General features: G+C 36.6%; 1 protein-coding gene across 1 annotated transcript; it reads left to right on the top strand.

The window, feature by feature from the left end:
- The first annotated feature begins 808 nt into the window (after nucleotides 1-808).
- On the top strand, nucleotides 809-6,633 carry LOC111988977 (uncharacterized). The gene is made up of 7 exons (XM_024020782.2): nucleotides 809-1,249; nucleotides 1,336-1,438; nucleotides 1,968-3,083; nucleotides 3,405-3,467; nucleotides 3,614-3,819; nucleotides 4,155-4,273; nucleotides 6,144-6,633. Exons 1-7 carry the CDS (start codon nucleotides 1,193-1,195, stop codon nucleotides 6,250-6,252), a joined length of 1,773 nt encoding a protein of 590 aa, XP_023876550.1. The 5' UTR covers nucleotides 809-1,192; the 3' UTR covers nucleotides 6,253-6,633.
- Nucleotides 6,634-10,877: the final 4,244 nt, after the last annotated feature.

Genomic DNA, 10,877 nt, shown 5'->3' with positions numbered 1-10,877 from the left:
AAAATAAGTTGTATCCAAATAGACCTTTATTAGTTGACTTTGCTATTGGGGTGTCTTTGACAAACCCACCAAGGGTAAGCCAATCTTAGAAAGAAGGTTTTTTAGTAATTCTCACAAGAGGTTCAACTAGATATTCATCCATACCTAGAGGAATTAGTTTGTAGCTCTATAATGAAATTCAATTCTTAGAAGTCTTAAATCACTCCAACCTTGTAATAATTAGTAACATGTAACTGTAAATAACCATCCTAAGAGCATCCACATCAATCCATGAATTTTTTTTTTCCATTTTACAAGTCTAAAACTTACTTTTTCTATTTTACACACCTATTTTTATAAAACATCCACATCAGTTTGTCTATTATACACATTTATTCAAATAAAATATTCATTTCTTTAACCCAATGCTACAGTGCTACAGTGCCAAGCAAAGTCATGCTACAGTATCGGGGAGAGAAAAAAAACTATTAAAAAATGATATATACATGCTACAGTGCCTGTATAAATTTACACGGGTACTGTAACTCGTGGATAATTTTAGAAGATTTTGCAAGATTTTAAACTGACTGATATGGGCTGTTTTTGAACAAAAATATGTAAATTTAAGCATTTTTCAATTATACATACTTATACACGAACGGATGTAAATGCACTAATAATCAAAATGATCGAGTTTAGGTGGCGTGGAGGGGAGTAATATGTGGGATAGAAATTAAAAACGCGTGGGAAAATTGAGATGGCGTGGCATTGTTGGGTTTGAAATAAAAGTCCCTCCACTTCTCCAACCTTATTTGAATTTGAAAACACACCCACGTTGTTGCCCTCCGAAAAAACAATAACTTAATAATAATAAACTCTAGAACACTTATTAGTAATTGAATCACCACTACTGAGAGACAACCTTCGGCGTTTGCAAATTGCAAAGCGCGCTCTCCTCTCCAATTCAAATCCAAATCCAAATTAACACTACTTTTACTGCTAATCAAATCCCCAAAAACAAAGATTATCTCAACCCTAGCCCACCAGATCAATCAAGTTTCAATCTTTCTCTCCGCAAAGAACAATAACAAAGATTCATTTTTGTTCTTGACCCATTTGATATTTTCTCATATTTTTGTCAATTCTGAAGCCCACAAGCCAGATTTGTTTGTTCTGGTAAAAGGGTGAGAGTGCCAAAAGTATTGTGTTTGAAATGAAAACGAAGGATCATGGGGAGCGTTCTTTATTGATACCCAGATCGGATTCAAAGGTTAGTTGGTTGGTTCCCTCTTGCTCTTGTGTTATTTTTGTTTCTTAGTTACATGTTTTTTATTTCTTGATTTTGGGTTGTTATAGATTATGAGTGAGAAGCGGGGCAGTGCTGGATTCGAAGAAAAATGTGATCTTTCTCGTAAGCGGGTTAAAATGCGAGATCTTGAATCAGTGTGTAGGTCTGAAGGCAAGTCTTATTTCAATCTTTGAATTTTCTTTTTGGTTTTGGAAATTAGTGGAAAAAAGGGTCTTGATTGGTTAATATTGAGTCAGAAATGTATTGCAAAGAAGCTTAGTTGCTTAAGTTAATCATTTTTTGTCTAGGTTTCTTAATTGGAGCAGTATTTTGCACTCCTCTTTCAGTTGAATTTTTTGCCCCTCTTGTGTATTCAATTTGGTGGACAATGAGCATTGCCAGTTTATTTTCTTCTTATTAAATAATATATTTAGAGTTCTGATGAAGCAGTTTGTGCACTTAATCATATATTTTTGTAACTAGAATAGAAGTTGATCCAAAAAGAAAAGAGGAAGTTATGAATTACAGATAATGATGTTTAAGCATGTTACATGGGTTGCACATTTGGTTTGATTTTGAGACACAAATATAACGTATGTACCCTACCTTTTCCGTTTCTTATGTTACTTTCTTGGTTTCCTATCTAGGACAGTGGATTTAAGCTGTTCAAAAGTAGTTAATTCTTGCATTTATGCCACAGGAATCAATGTCCATTTTCAAAAATCATTGAAAAACAAAGAGTCTGGTGATCAGTCTCCATTTGGTGAAGAAGAGATGTCCCAAGTTACCGAGGTGCCTATAACATCTGACTTGGATGCTTCCCAAGCTGAGAAAACTGGAAATAACTTACTTCCAATAGCAGTCAATCTTGCCCATGGACCACTAGATCTCAATGCTGAAGCATGTGCTGCCAAACATTCTGTCTTCAATGATACTCAGAAATGCGCTGAGAATTCTGGCAAACTATCTTTGCTTCAGAACCATGGGAGAGAAAATAACAATATTTCTGTAACCTCCAGAGGCATTAGCTTGGATCTTAATGCAGAAGATGTCTCTAGCTCTGTGAACCAGGACACATCTTATCCTTTCAAAATTCATGAACATTCAAAGTCAAGAGATGACTCTGAGTGTGGGAGTACTGTGGAGGGAGATGAAGATCCACTACGGCGTTGGAGGGAGATGAAGCAAAATGGTTTTCTCTCATCTTCTCATGGAGGCATACCAATGCCAAAGCAACGGACAAGGAAAAGTAAAAGTGATGCGATCAAGAAAAAGATGGAGCTTGCAAAGAGAGAACAAGTGGACCGGTTCACTAAGATTGCTGCTCCTAGTGGATTGCTCAATGGATTGAACCCTGGGATTATAAACCATGTGAGAAACAAAAAACAGGTCCACTCCATTATTGAGGCCCTTGTGAGGTCTGAAAAACTCGAAAATGGCAAGGTTGGAAGCAAACATGCAGCTCAACTAAATAGTGAAAGTACAGAAGCTGCCAACAGAAAGGACCTGGAAAATGTGGATGATTCAGGAACACAAGAAGTCAGCTTTTCTCATGATGATGGATCGTTATGTTCTTTGTCTGGGATCAGGCATACAAGAGGATATCCTGTAGCAATGAGTAAATCAGGCACAGGTGGACATTGTGATCCAAGTATGGTAGAGAGGATTTGTGGTAAAACTTGTGACTCAGACTCCACCCTTGTCAGTCAAGATTACATGTTAGAGTTGAAGTTGTCATCATCAAATCAGGCGTCTGAGAATGCTGGCCCTTTGTCTAATGAGGAATCAGCAGCAAACTTTGCCAGCTCTATAAAGGGTTAGTATACATTTTTTTTTACAACTTTGTTTCTTTGATTGCTTCAAATGTCTACTGCATTCTTTATTTCATTTTCACAAATTTAATTGAAAAAATAGAAAATGTTCTGCTGAAGAAGTTTGTATTTTGTTGGGAGCATGGTAGTTATTCGAGTTTACAACAGGAAAGTGTGTTAGTTCCATGGGTTATAAGTTGGATTGAAGATGAGGTGATATTATAGCAATTAGGCATATGTATTTCAAAGCTATTAAAGTTGGGTTTAATGTGGCAATGAGAAAGAAAAAGCACCTCAGCTGATATGAATGCTTTTTTTTTTGTCAGCTGCTGATGTTGCTTCTCAATGGTTGGAACTTCTTCATCAAGATATTAAAGGACGCCTTTCAGGTAATGCTCTTTTCACCACCGTGCGGGATCGTTGTCAGTTTTTTTATTGTTTATTATTATTATTATTATTTCCTCACTTGTTTGTGGGTGCTTTACTTAACTTTTTTTTTTTTTTTTTAATAATGTATATTGTTCTTCAAATACAGCATTGCGGCGTAGTAAGAAGAGAGTTCGAGCTGTAATTACTACAGAGTTGCCTTTCCTGATGTCAAAAGAATTCTCATTTAATCAGGAGAATGAGAACTCTACTGATAGATTTTCTAATAGTGCGAGTGCTGACATGCATCATGCAAGATGGAGCACAATGTTTGATCAGATGGAGAAAGCGCTTACTGAAGAAGAGAAACAACTTGTGAGTATGTCAAAGTGATTGTTCTGTTTCATTTGCAGAATTATTCTGGCCGTATCTGAAACAATGAAATTCCCACCCTTACTATCTGCCACATAGGCATGCTTTGTATGCACTGTCAACAATCTTGGGACTCACAATTTACCTTATATGAATCTTTTCTCCAGCTATTTGGCTTCTTTTTTTTTCTTTTTCTTTCTTTTCTTTTCTTTAACCTAGCAATTATTGCCTTTTTAAGTAAAATGTAAAAAAAAAAAAAAAAAAACCCTCAATTTGCTCAATGGAAAAGTAGGAATGAATTTCTGGCTAATTAACTGCTTCATGATCATGACTTTCAGGAAAGTTGGTTGAACCAAGTAAAAGAAATGCAGCTGCATTGTGACCAAGGCCTGCAACATGTCCACTGGAATGTGCCTTTTGGTTTGAAACTGCTCGGAGCATCAGAAATTGACCCCAGGTAAAGCGTGTTATAGTTGCTGCTGTTATGATCAACCTATTTTACTAGCTAGATGTGCTAGTGGTATGTTATACACCATATTTTTCAGCTCCAGTAGACATTCCGTTTTATATATATATATATATTGTATTCCTCATTCCAGTGTGCATTTTTTAAAAGGAGAGAAAAAGGAGGAGAATACCTATCAGGCTATCACCACTTCAAATTATTTTGAGTCTGAGAAGATTTCCTAGGTTATAGCTTGTTTCTATCTTGAAGTTAGCAAATATGACAAACGTAATTTTCCTACATCTGTTGGAAAGAGTAGATTGAGCTGTACTTCCATGTGAAAGTCAGGACGATGAGCCCTACTCATTATGCATTTAACTTCATATTGTTTCCAGAAAATTTCTCACAGAACTTCAAAGATAAGTGCTCAGTGGAAAGCCAAAGCTTTTTTTCTATTAAAAACATGTTAAGTCACTAACCAAATTGAGTCTTAGGAGTTCAAGTGTAATGATTTCTACCATATTTGGATGTACCACAGCCAAGAGTTCACCCTATGCTAAGCCAGTCACAATTTGTTTCCAACTTGTATAAAAAAACGTGATTATGTGCTTTCCTTTCTGGCGGTAATTTTGGTTGTATCACAGCTTCCTTGAAATTTTCTTAATTAAATTTACACATTTTTTTGTTCTTTCTGATTTTGTTGAGTTGTTTTCTTTTCTTTAAAGATAGATAAAGGCTTTGCTGCTTAACAAAGAACTGAATTCTTTGGTCAATTGCATTTTTTGTTTTGCTAACATGCCATGATCTCAACATTGAAGTCAGAATTGTAATTCTAGCAAGTTTATCTCCATATTGTATCGGGTTGTAGTAAGCTTTCCCTAATAGGTTATTCTTGCATTTCATTATAGTATTGTGGAAATCTTAAGCACATAACATGGTGTTCTTTATAATTCTAGATCTAATTTATACTTGTCAGCAGGTTAATTTTCAGTATAAACTGCATTTCATGCGTGGGAATTACTAAATTTTTTCATAGTCTAACCCTTGCATTTTCAACTCCTTTTTTTATATACGTTGAAGTTTCACAAAGAAATTATGCCCCCGTTTGTTGGTCTTAGATTCTAAATAAGTATGTCAGTATGCCTCTTGCCTACATCACAGGAGTTGTATATTAGAACTGTTTAAAAGAAAAAAAAGTTTCTGTTGGGAAACCTACAATTGGTACACTACTCCAATAAGTATAGGGTGGTGGCTGTGGTCAGGGGGTATTCCCTTAGGTCCACGAGTGAATTTGCCTAGAAAATTTGAAAAAAAAACAACAAACAAACCAAAAAAAAAAATGAAACAGTTGGATCTCACTCAGTTCTGGTTGTGGATCATCTTTTACTCCTATGTAAGTTTGCTCATGCTTTGTGGAGTGAGGTTTTTCTTATGTTTGGGGTTCAGTGGGTGATGCTGAGTACAATTTTCTCTTTTCTTTTTGCTTGGAGGAATTGGTTGGGGAATTATTCTTCAAATGTTTGGAATATGGTACCAGTGTGTCTTATGTGGTTAGTATGAAAAGAATGCAATGCCCAAATTTTTGAGAACATTAAACGACCTATTGATTTGTTGAAGACTTCACTAGCTAGGACTTTATTTGAGTGGTCTTGTATTTGGGGTCTCACACATTGTATTTCCTTGTCTGATTTCATTATTTCTGTTAGATTTTCCATTTGATTTGATTGTATTTTTTGCATTGTTGTGAGTTAACAATAGTAAACACATTGCACTTTTGCTATCAATAGAACTTTTATTACCTATAAAAAAAAAAAAAGTCAGTTCTGGTTGTGAAGATTTTAGTCCCTAGTTTTACAATTTTATCATTTTATTCATTTTGCAGATTAAGAAAAGTGGATAGCTCAGAAAGGGAACTAGCTGTTATGGCTGCTGCCGCTTCCATTTACTCGACATCCAATTTTTTATTGTCAGATAATGTATGCTGTTTCTGATTTTAACTACAGTCTTTTCCCCTGTCTAGTTATATTGACTCTTCTTCATGATACTAGGCCTTGATAAACTTCCATGTGCATTAAACAGCTAATTAGTAGGTCTTTGAGATGGATAAGCCTCTTCTGAGTTGTTGAGCTGTGAAAGACTAGAAGAGATTTTTTTTTTTTTACTTGATATCCTTGGCAATGTCTGGTAGTTGTAACTCTTAACTGAATGAATTAAAATTTTTTGTGGGAATATTTTTTTTTCCTTGTTTTTCTGGACAGAGAACAACTGTTGGGGAATTTCAGATTTCTAATGCACTTCCTCTTGGCAATATTTTGTACTGTAAATGTATTCACTTATTGGATTTGTCTTTTATGAGAATTTTACTTCATCAATTACTAGCTTTTCTTCAGTTTGTACTGTTGCAAAATGTTTATTGAAAAGTATAAAGAAAGGTTCCTGTGCTGGGGATATAGCTTGGAAGAAATTTTCATCAAAATATCATGTCATTTCTCTATCCTTTTATATCTTGGCCTAGGTAGCAGCAAGCTCCTTGTCGTAGTCCAAGGCACTTCTTCACTCATATATAGTTGAACAGGATGGATGACTTGTGAATTTTAATTACTTAAAGACACTATCGACCATTGCAAGTAAACTGAGAAGCATTCCAAATGCTCCAGACTTCAAATGCCTCTATCTTACATGTTTAAATGGGCTTTTTGCTACGAATTCTATGTAGATTCATGACTTCTCTTTATTGGTTTCCTCGTGAGCATTGATTGCAGTTGACAATTGAAAAAAGTTAAATGTGGTATCAGTCTAGTTTTCACTTGTAATTTGCATATGAGTCCTCTTTAAACCAATAAAAGTGCCATGAAGATTGATTTGGTGGTGATTGAGGATGCAAGCTCACAGCAGAGAGAGAGAGCTAAGGCCAATGACCTTTGGAGTTTGGACTAAATACTGCCTCCACTCATATAAAAATGGAATAGAAGTGAAATGGACAGTCTATTTCAGAGTTAAAGATTACGATTCTTGTATCTAGTAGTGTTTAGGATTGGGAGTTAGAGTTTGAGAATTAGCCTCTCAAAAAAACAAAGGCTTAAATTTATTTACCAATCACTTCTTCTAAACCTCTTAAACGTGCGAGCTATGTACACTAGCTATAAAATTTATCTAATAGTGTGTTGGACATTACATCAATTAAATTTTAAAATGATGATTATCAACCCAAAAAAAAATTAAATTTTAAAATGATCTAGATACTCTTAAATTTTTAATATTTAATTTGAATAATAAAATAAATTCATTTCATGGTATTTATATAAGTTGAAGTTTAGTATTTATTGTTGTTACACTCTTATTAAATTATATTAACGTAGTATTTTAGTTCACTTTAGTCCATTTTAATTGTAAAATCTATTGGCAAATAATTAAATGATTTTGTTCAAATCTATTAGTACATGAAATCATTTAAGCTCTTTTAAAATTAATATTAATCAAACAATAAGATCTTTTAAATAATGCATCTTATGAATGTTTTCATTTAAATTTTTAATCGATAAAAGAACATTTAAACAATATCATTTATTTACTAAATTTTTTACAAAGTGGCATAATTGGTTAGTGTCACGTCAATAACATAATTAAAAAAAAATTAATTATTTTTTAGTGATACTATAGTTAGTACAAATTAATCTATATAATATCTAGTAGTTGAAGCGTAACATTTTGATTTATTTCGGTCCATTTCAATTGTAAAATCTAATAATGAATAAATAAATGAGTTTGCAAGGATATTAAGCCTAGAAGTTCATTATATATTTGTACATTGGGCCTATGACCCAAGCCGAGGATAAGGACTAGTCCGAGGAGGAAGAATCTCCATCAGAGGAGACCGTGTTAGCAAATATAAGAGTTAGTTTTGGCCACAAATGTTCAATGGGATATTAGCTGAGGATAAATGTCTCCTCGGCCGGCTAAAACCAAGGTTAGAAGAAATGGCTTACTAATGCAAGAGAACCTCCCAGGAAGTTCTGTCAGTATGAATAGACATTGCAGAGACATTAGACCGGGAAAAGTCCTAAGATATTTTAGGAAGAAAGCTGTCATCACCGCATTTAATGATCTGCAACTAACTTCCTGATTGCATTAATGTGGATAAGACCCCTGAACAGTGCAAAGCTAGCTGCCCCAAGGCATACACAACCAGAGAGGGTGTCTGATGGGACAGACACTCAAGTGGTGACTCAGGTAATTAACAAGTGTAGGATCAAGATGCTTTGAAAGGAACTATATAAGGGGAGATACCCTTCATGGAAAAAGAGCGGAAATGAGAGGAAGAAACATTGTAGCATTCAGGAACCAAACTTGTAACATAATTTGAGAATAATATACAAGAACAGTGCACCTCAGACCTTGCCGAGGACTATTTTTCTTCAATACAACCCTGTTTCTTCTCATTCTCTTATCACCTGAATCTATTCCAATGTTTGTTTGATCAACTGAAGTCCAGTTTTCCAACACATTCTCTATAAATTTATTGTTTTGGGCTTTTTGGACTTAGGTCCATCCACGTAGTGGGCAAAGAGCTCAAATCTGGTCCTTACAATTGGCATCGTCTGTGGGAAATATTGGTGTTTTCAGTGACTCCAACTTTCAACAATGGTAGGTTCAAGTCCACATCAAGCGGAGTTTATAGGGTCTCAGTGTCAAGATCACTTCTGTGATCTTGAACGGCAAAGAGACCGAGAGGGAAGTATACATACTACCCATACTAGTAGAAGCCAAGCTAGAGGTAAAAGCCATGTCTCTCAAGAGGAGAATCCCAAGAACATGCAGAAGGAGATTGATCGCAAAAGGAGATTGATTACCTAAGGAGAAGCTTACGCCATGAATGACGAAGGCAAGCCTCACCCGATCCTGACTTCTCTTCTGATGGTGAGAAGGATGTTAACTATCGGCGCAAATTAAGAACTCCCCCTAGCAAGACTTTCTCGTATGATGAAGACTATCATCATGAACATAGAAATAGAAAGTCGTCCTCAAACGGCCTGGGAAACGATGCTATGAGTAAAGCACTAAACCAGATTGCAAGGTCACCTTCCACACGCTGGATTGAAAGAGGGAGACTCCCTCAGTGATTTTTCCAACCCACGTTCACCATGTAAAATGGAAGAACAGACCCTGTGGAGCATGTTAGTCACTTTAATCAAAGGATGGCCATACATTCCAAGAATGAGCCTTTGATGTGCAAAGTATTCTCATCCAGTTTAGGGCCGGTGGCGATGAGGTGGCTTAATAGTTTGAAGGGAGGTTCCATGGATTCTTTCAAGGAACTTACTCAAGCATTTGGATCCTGATTCGTCACGTGTAGAAGGGCTCCTCAGCCTTTAGCTTCTTTGTTGGCTTTGTCCATAAGAGAAGGAGAGACCTTGAAGACGTATTCAAACAGATACTGGGAGATATTCAACGAGATAGATAGTGATTTTGACGACGTTGCCATTAGCACTTTTAAGCTCAGCCTACCTGCCGAGCATGGCTTAAGGAAGTCTTTGACTGGGAAACCTATTACCAATATACGTCAACTCATGGATTAGATTAACAAATACAAGAGGGTTGAGAAAGACCAGCAGCAAGATAGGGGTAAGGGTAAGGTTATCTCTCAGGAGAGATTTTGCTGGGCAATCTTCACCTGCAGCTCCTCAAGTTGTAAACACCATGTTTAGGAAGCCGATGCATCAAATTTTAGAGAAAATAAAAAATGAGCCATACTTCAAATTGCCAAATAAGATGAGTGGAGATCCCTTAAGATGCAACCAGAGCCTACATTGTTAGTATCACCAGGAGTGAGGACATACCAACGAGGACTGCCAGACATTGTAGAGTCATCTGGAGCAATTGGTCGAGGAAGGGAAATTATAGCATCTCCTGTATCGCCCCATCAGGTAGAGTGACTAGCAGAGGTCTGGGACTTAGGAAAATGCTTCTTCATGACCCCCAATAGGCACAATCAATGTCATCTTTGCTGCACCTGGGAGGATTGGTCCATGGCCCTCTAGGGTGATGTTTGTAGCTCAGTTCTTAGCTGAGGATACAAGCTTTGGGCCGAAGAGGGCCAGAGTAGAAATTCGACCGGCATTGAGTTTCTCAGATGAACACAAGGAAGGGACCATCCAGCCGCATGATGATGCTTTGGAGTTAACTCTTAAAATAGGTGGGTATGATGTGAAAATGGTGATGGTAGACCAGGGCAGTTGTGCAAAAATTATGTATCTTGATTTATATAAAGGGCTGCACCTAAAACCCGAGGATCTGAAGACCTATGATTCCCTTTTGGTGAGTTTTGATGGGAAGGTGGTTATCCCAAAGGGGCAGATTAGGTTACCTGTGCAGGCAGGCTCATAGGTAGTAGAGGTGGACTTTATAGTGGTGGACGCATACTCCCCCTACACAGCCATTGTGGCCAGGCCTCATCTCCACACTCTGGGGGCTGTTTCTTCAACTTTGTATCAAAAAGTGAAGTATCCGTCAGGAGATCGGATTGAGGAACTAGTAGGGGACCAATCTGTGGCTCGGCAGTGCCTTGTGTCCGTAATCTCACATCAGTCAGCAGTTGAGTCCTCAGCCTCAGTAAATG

This window comes from Quercus suber, unplaced genomic scaffold, assembly GCF_002906115.3.
Source record: "Quercus suber isolate HL8 unplaced genomic scaffold, Cork oak 2.0 scaffold_228, whole genome shotgun sequence".
NCBI classification, from domain to species: Eukaryota; Viridiplantae; Streptophyta; class Magnoliopsida; order Fagales; family Fagaceae; genus Quercus; species Quercus suber.
The sequence above is the reverse complement of the archived record's forward strand: the minus strand, read 5'-3'. Positions and strand labels throughout refer to the sequence as shown.

Bases quoted from the DNA above. Each gene is read 5' to 3' on its own strand.
- LOC111988977 (XM_024020782.2), top strand. From the start codon at position 1,193: ATGAAAACGAAGGATCATGGGGAGCGTTCTTTATTGATACCCAGATCG. The intron at 3,084-3,404 runs GTTAGTATACAT...TTTTTTTGTCAG, and splicing joins CTTTGCCAGCTCTATAAAGG to CTGCTGATGTTGCTTCTCAA. The intron at 3,820-4,154 runs GTGAGTATGTCA...CATGACTTTCAG, and splicing joins CTGAAGAAGAGAAACAACTT to GAAAGTTGGTTGAACCAAGT.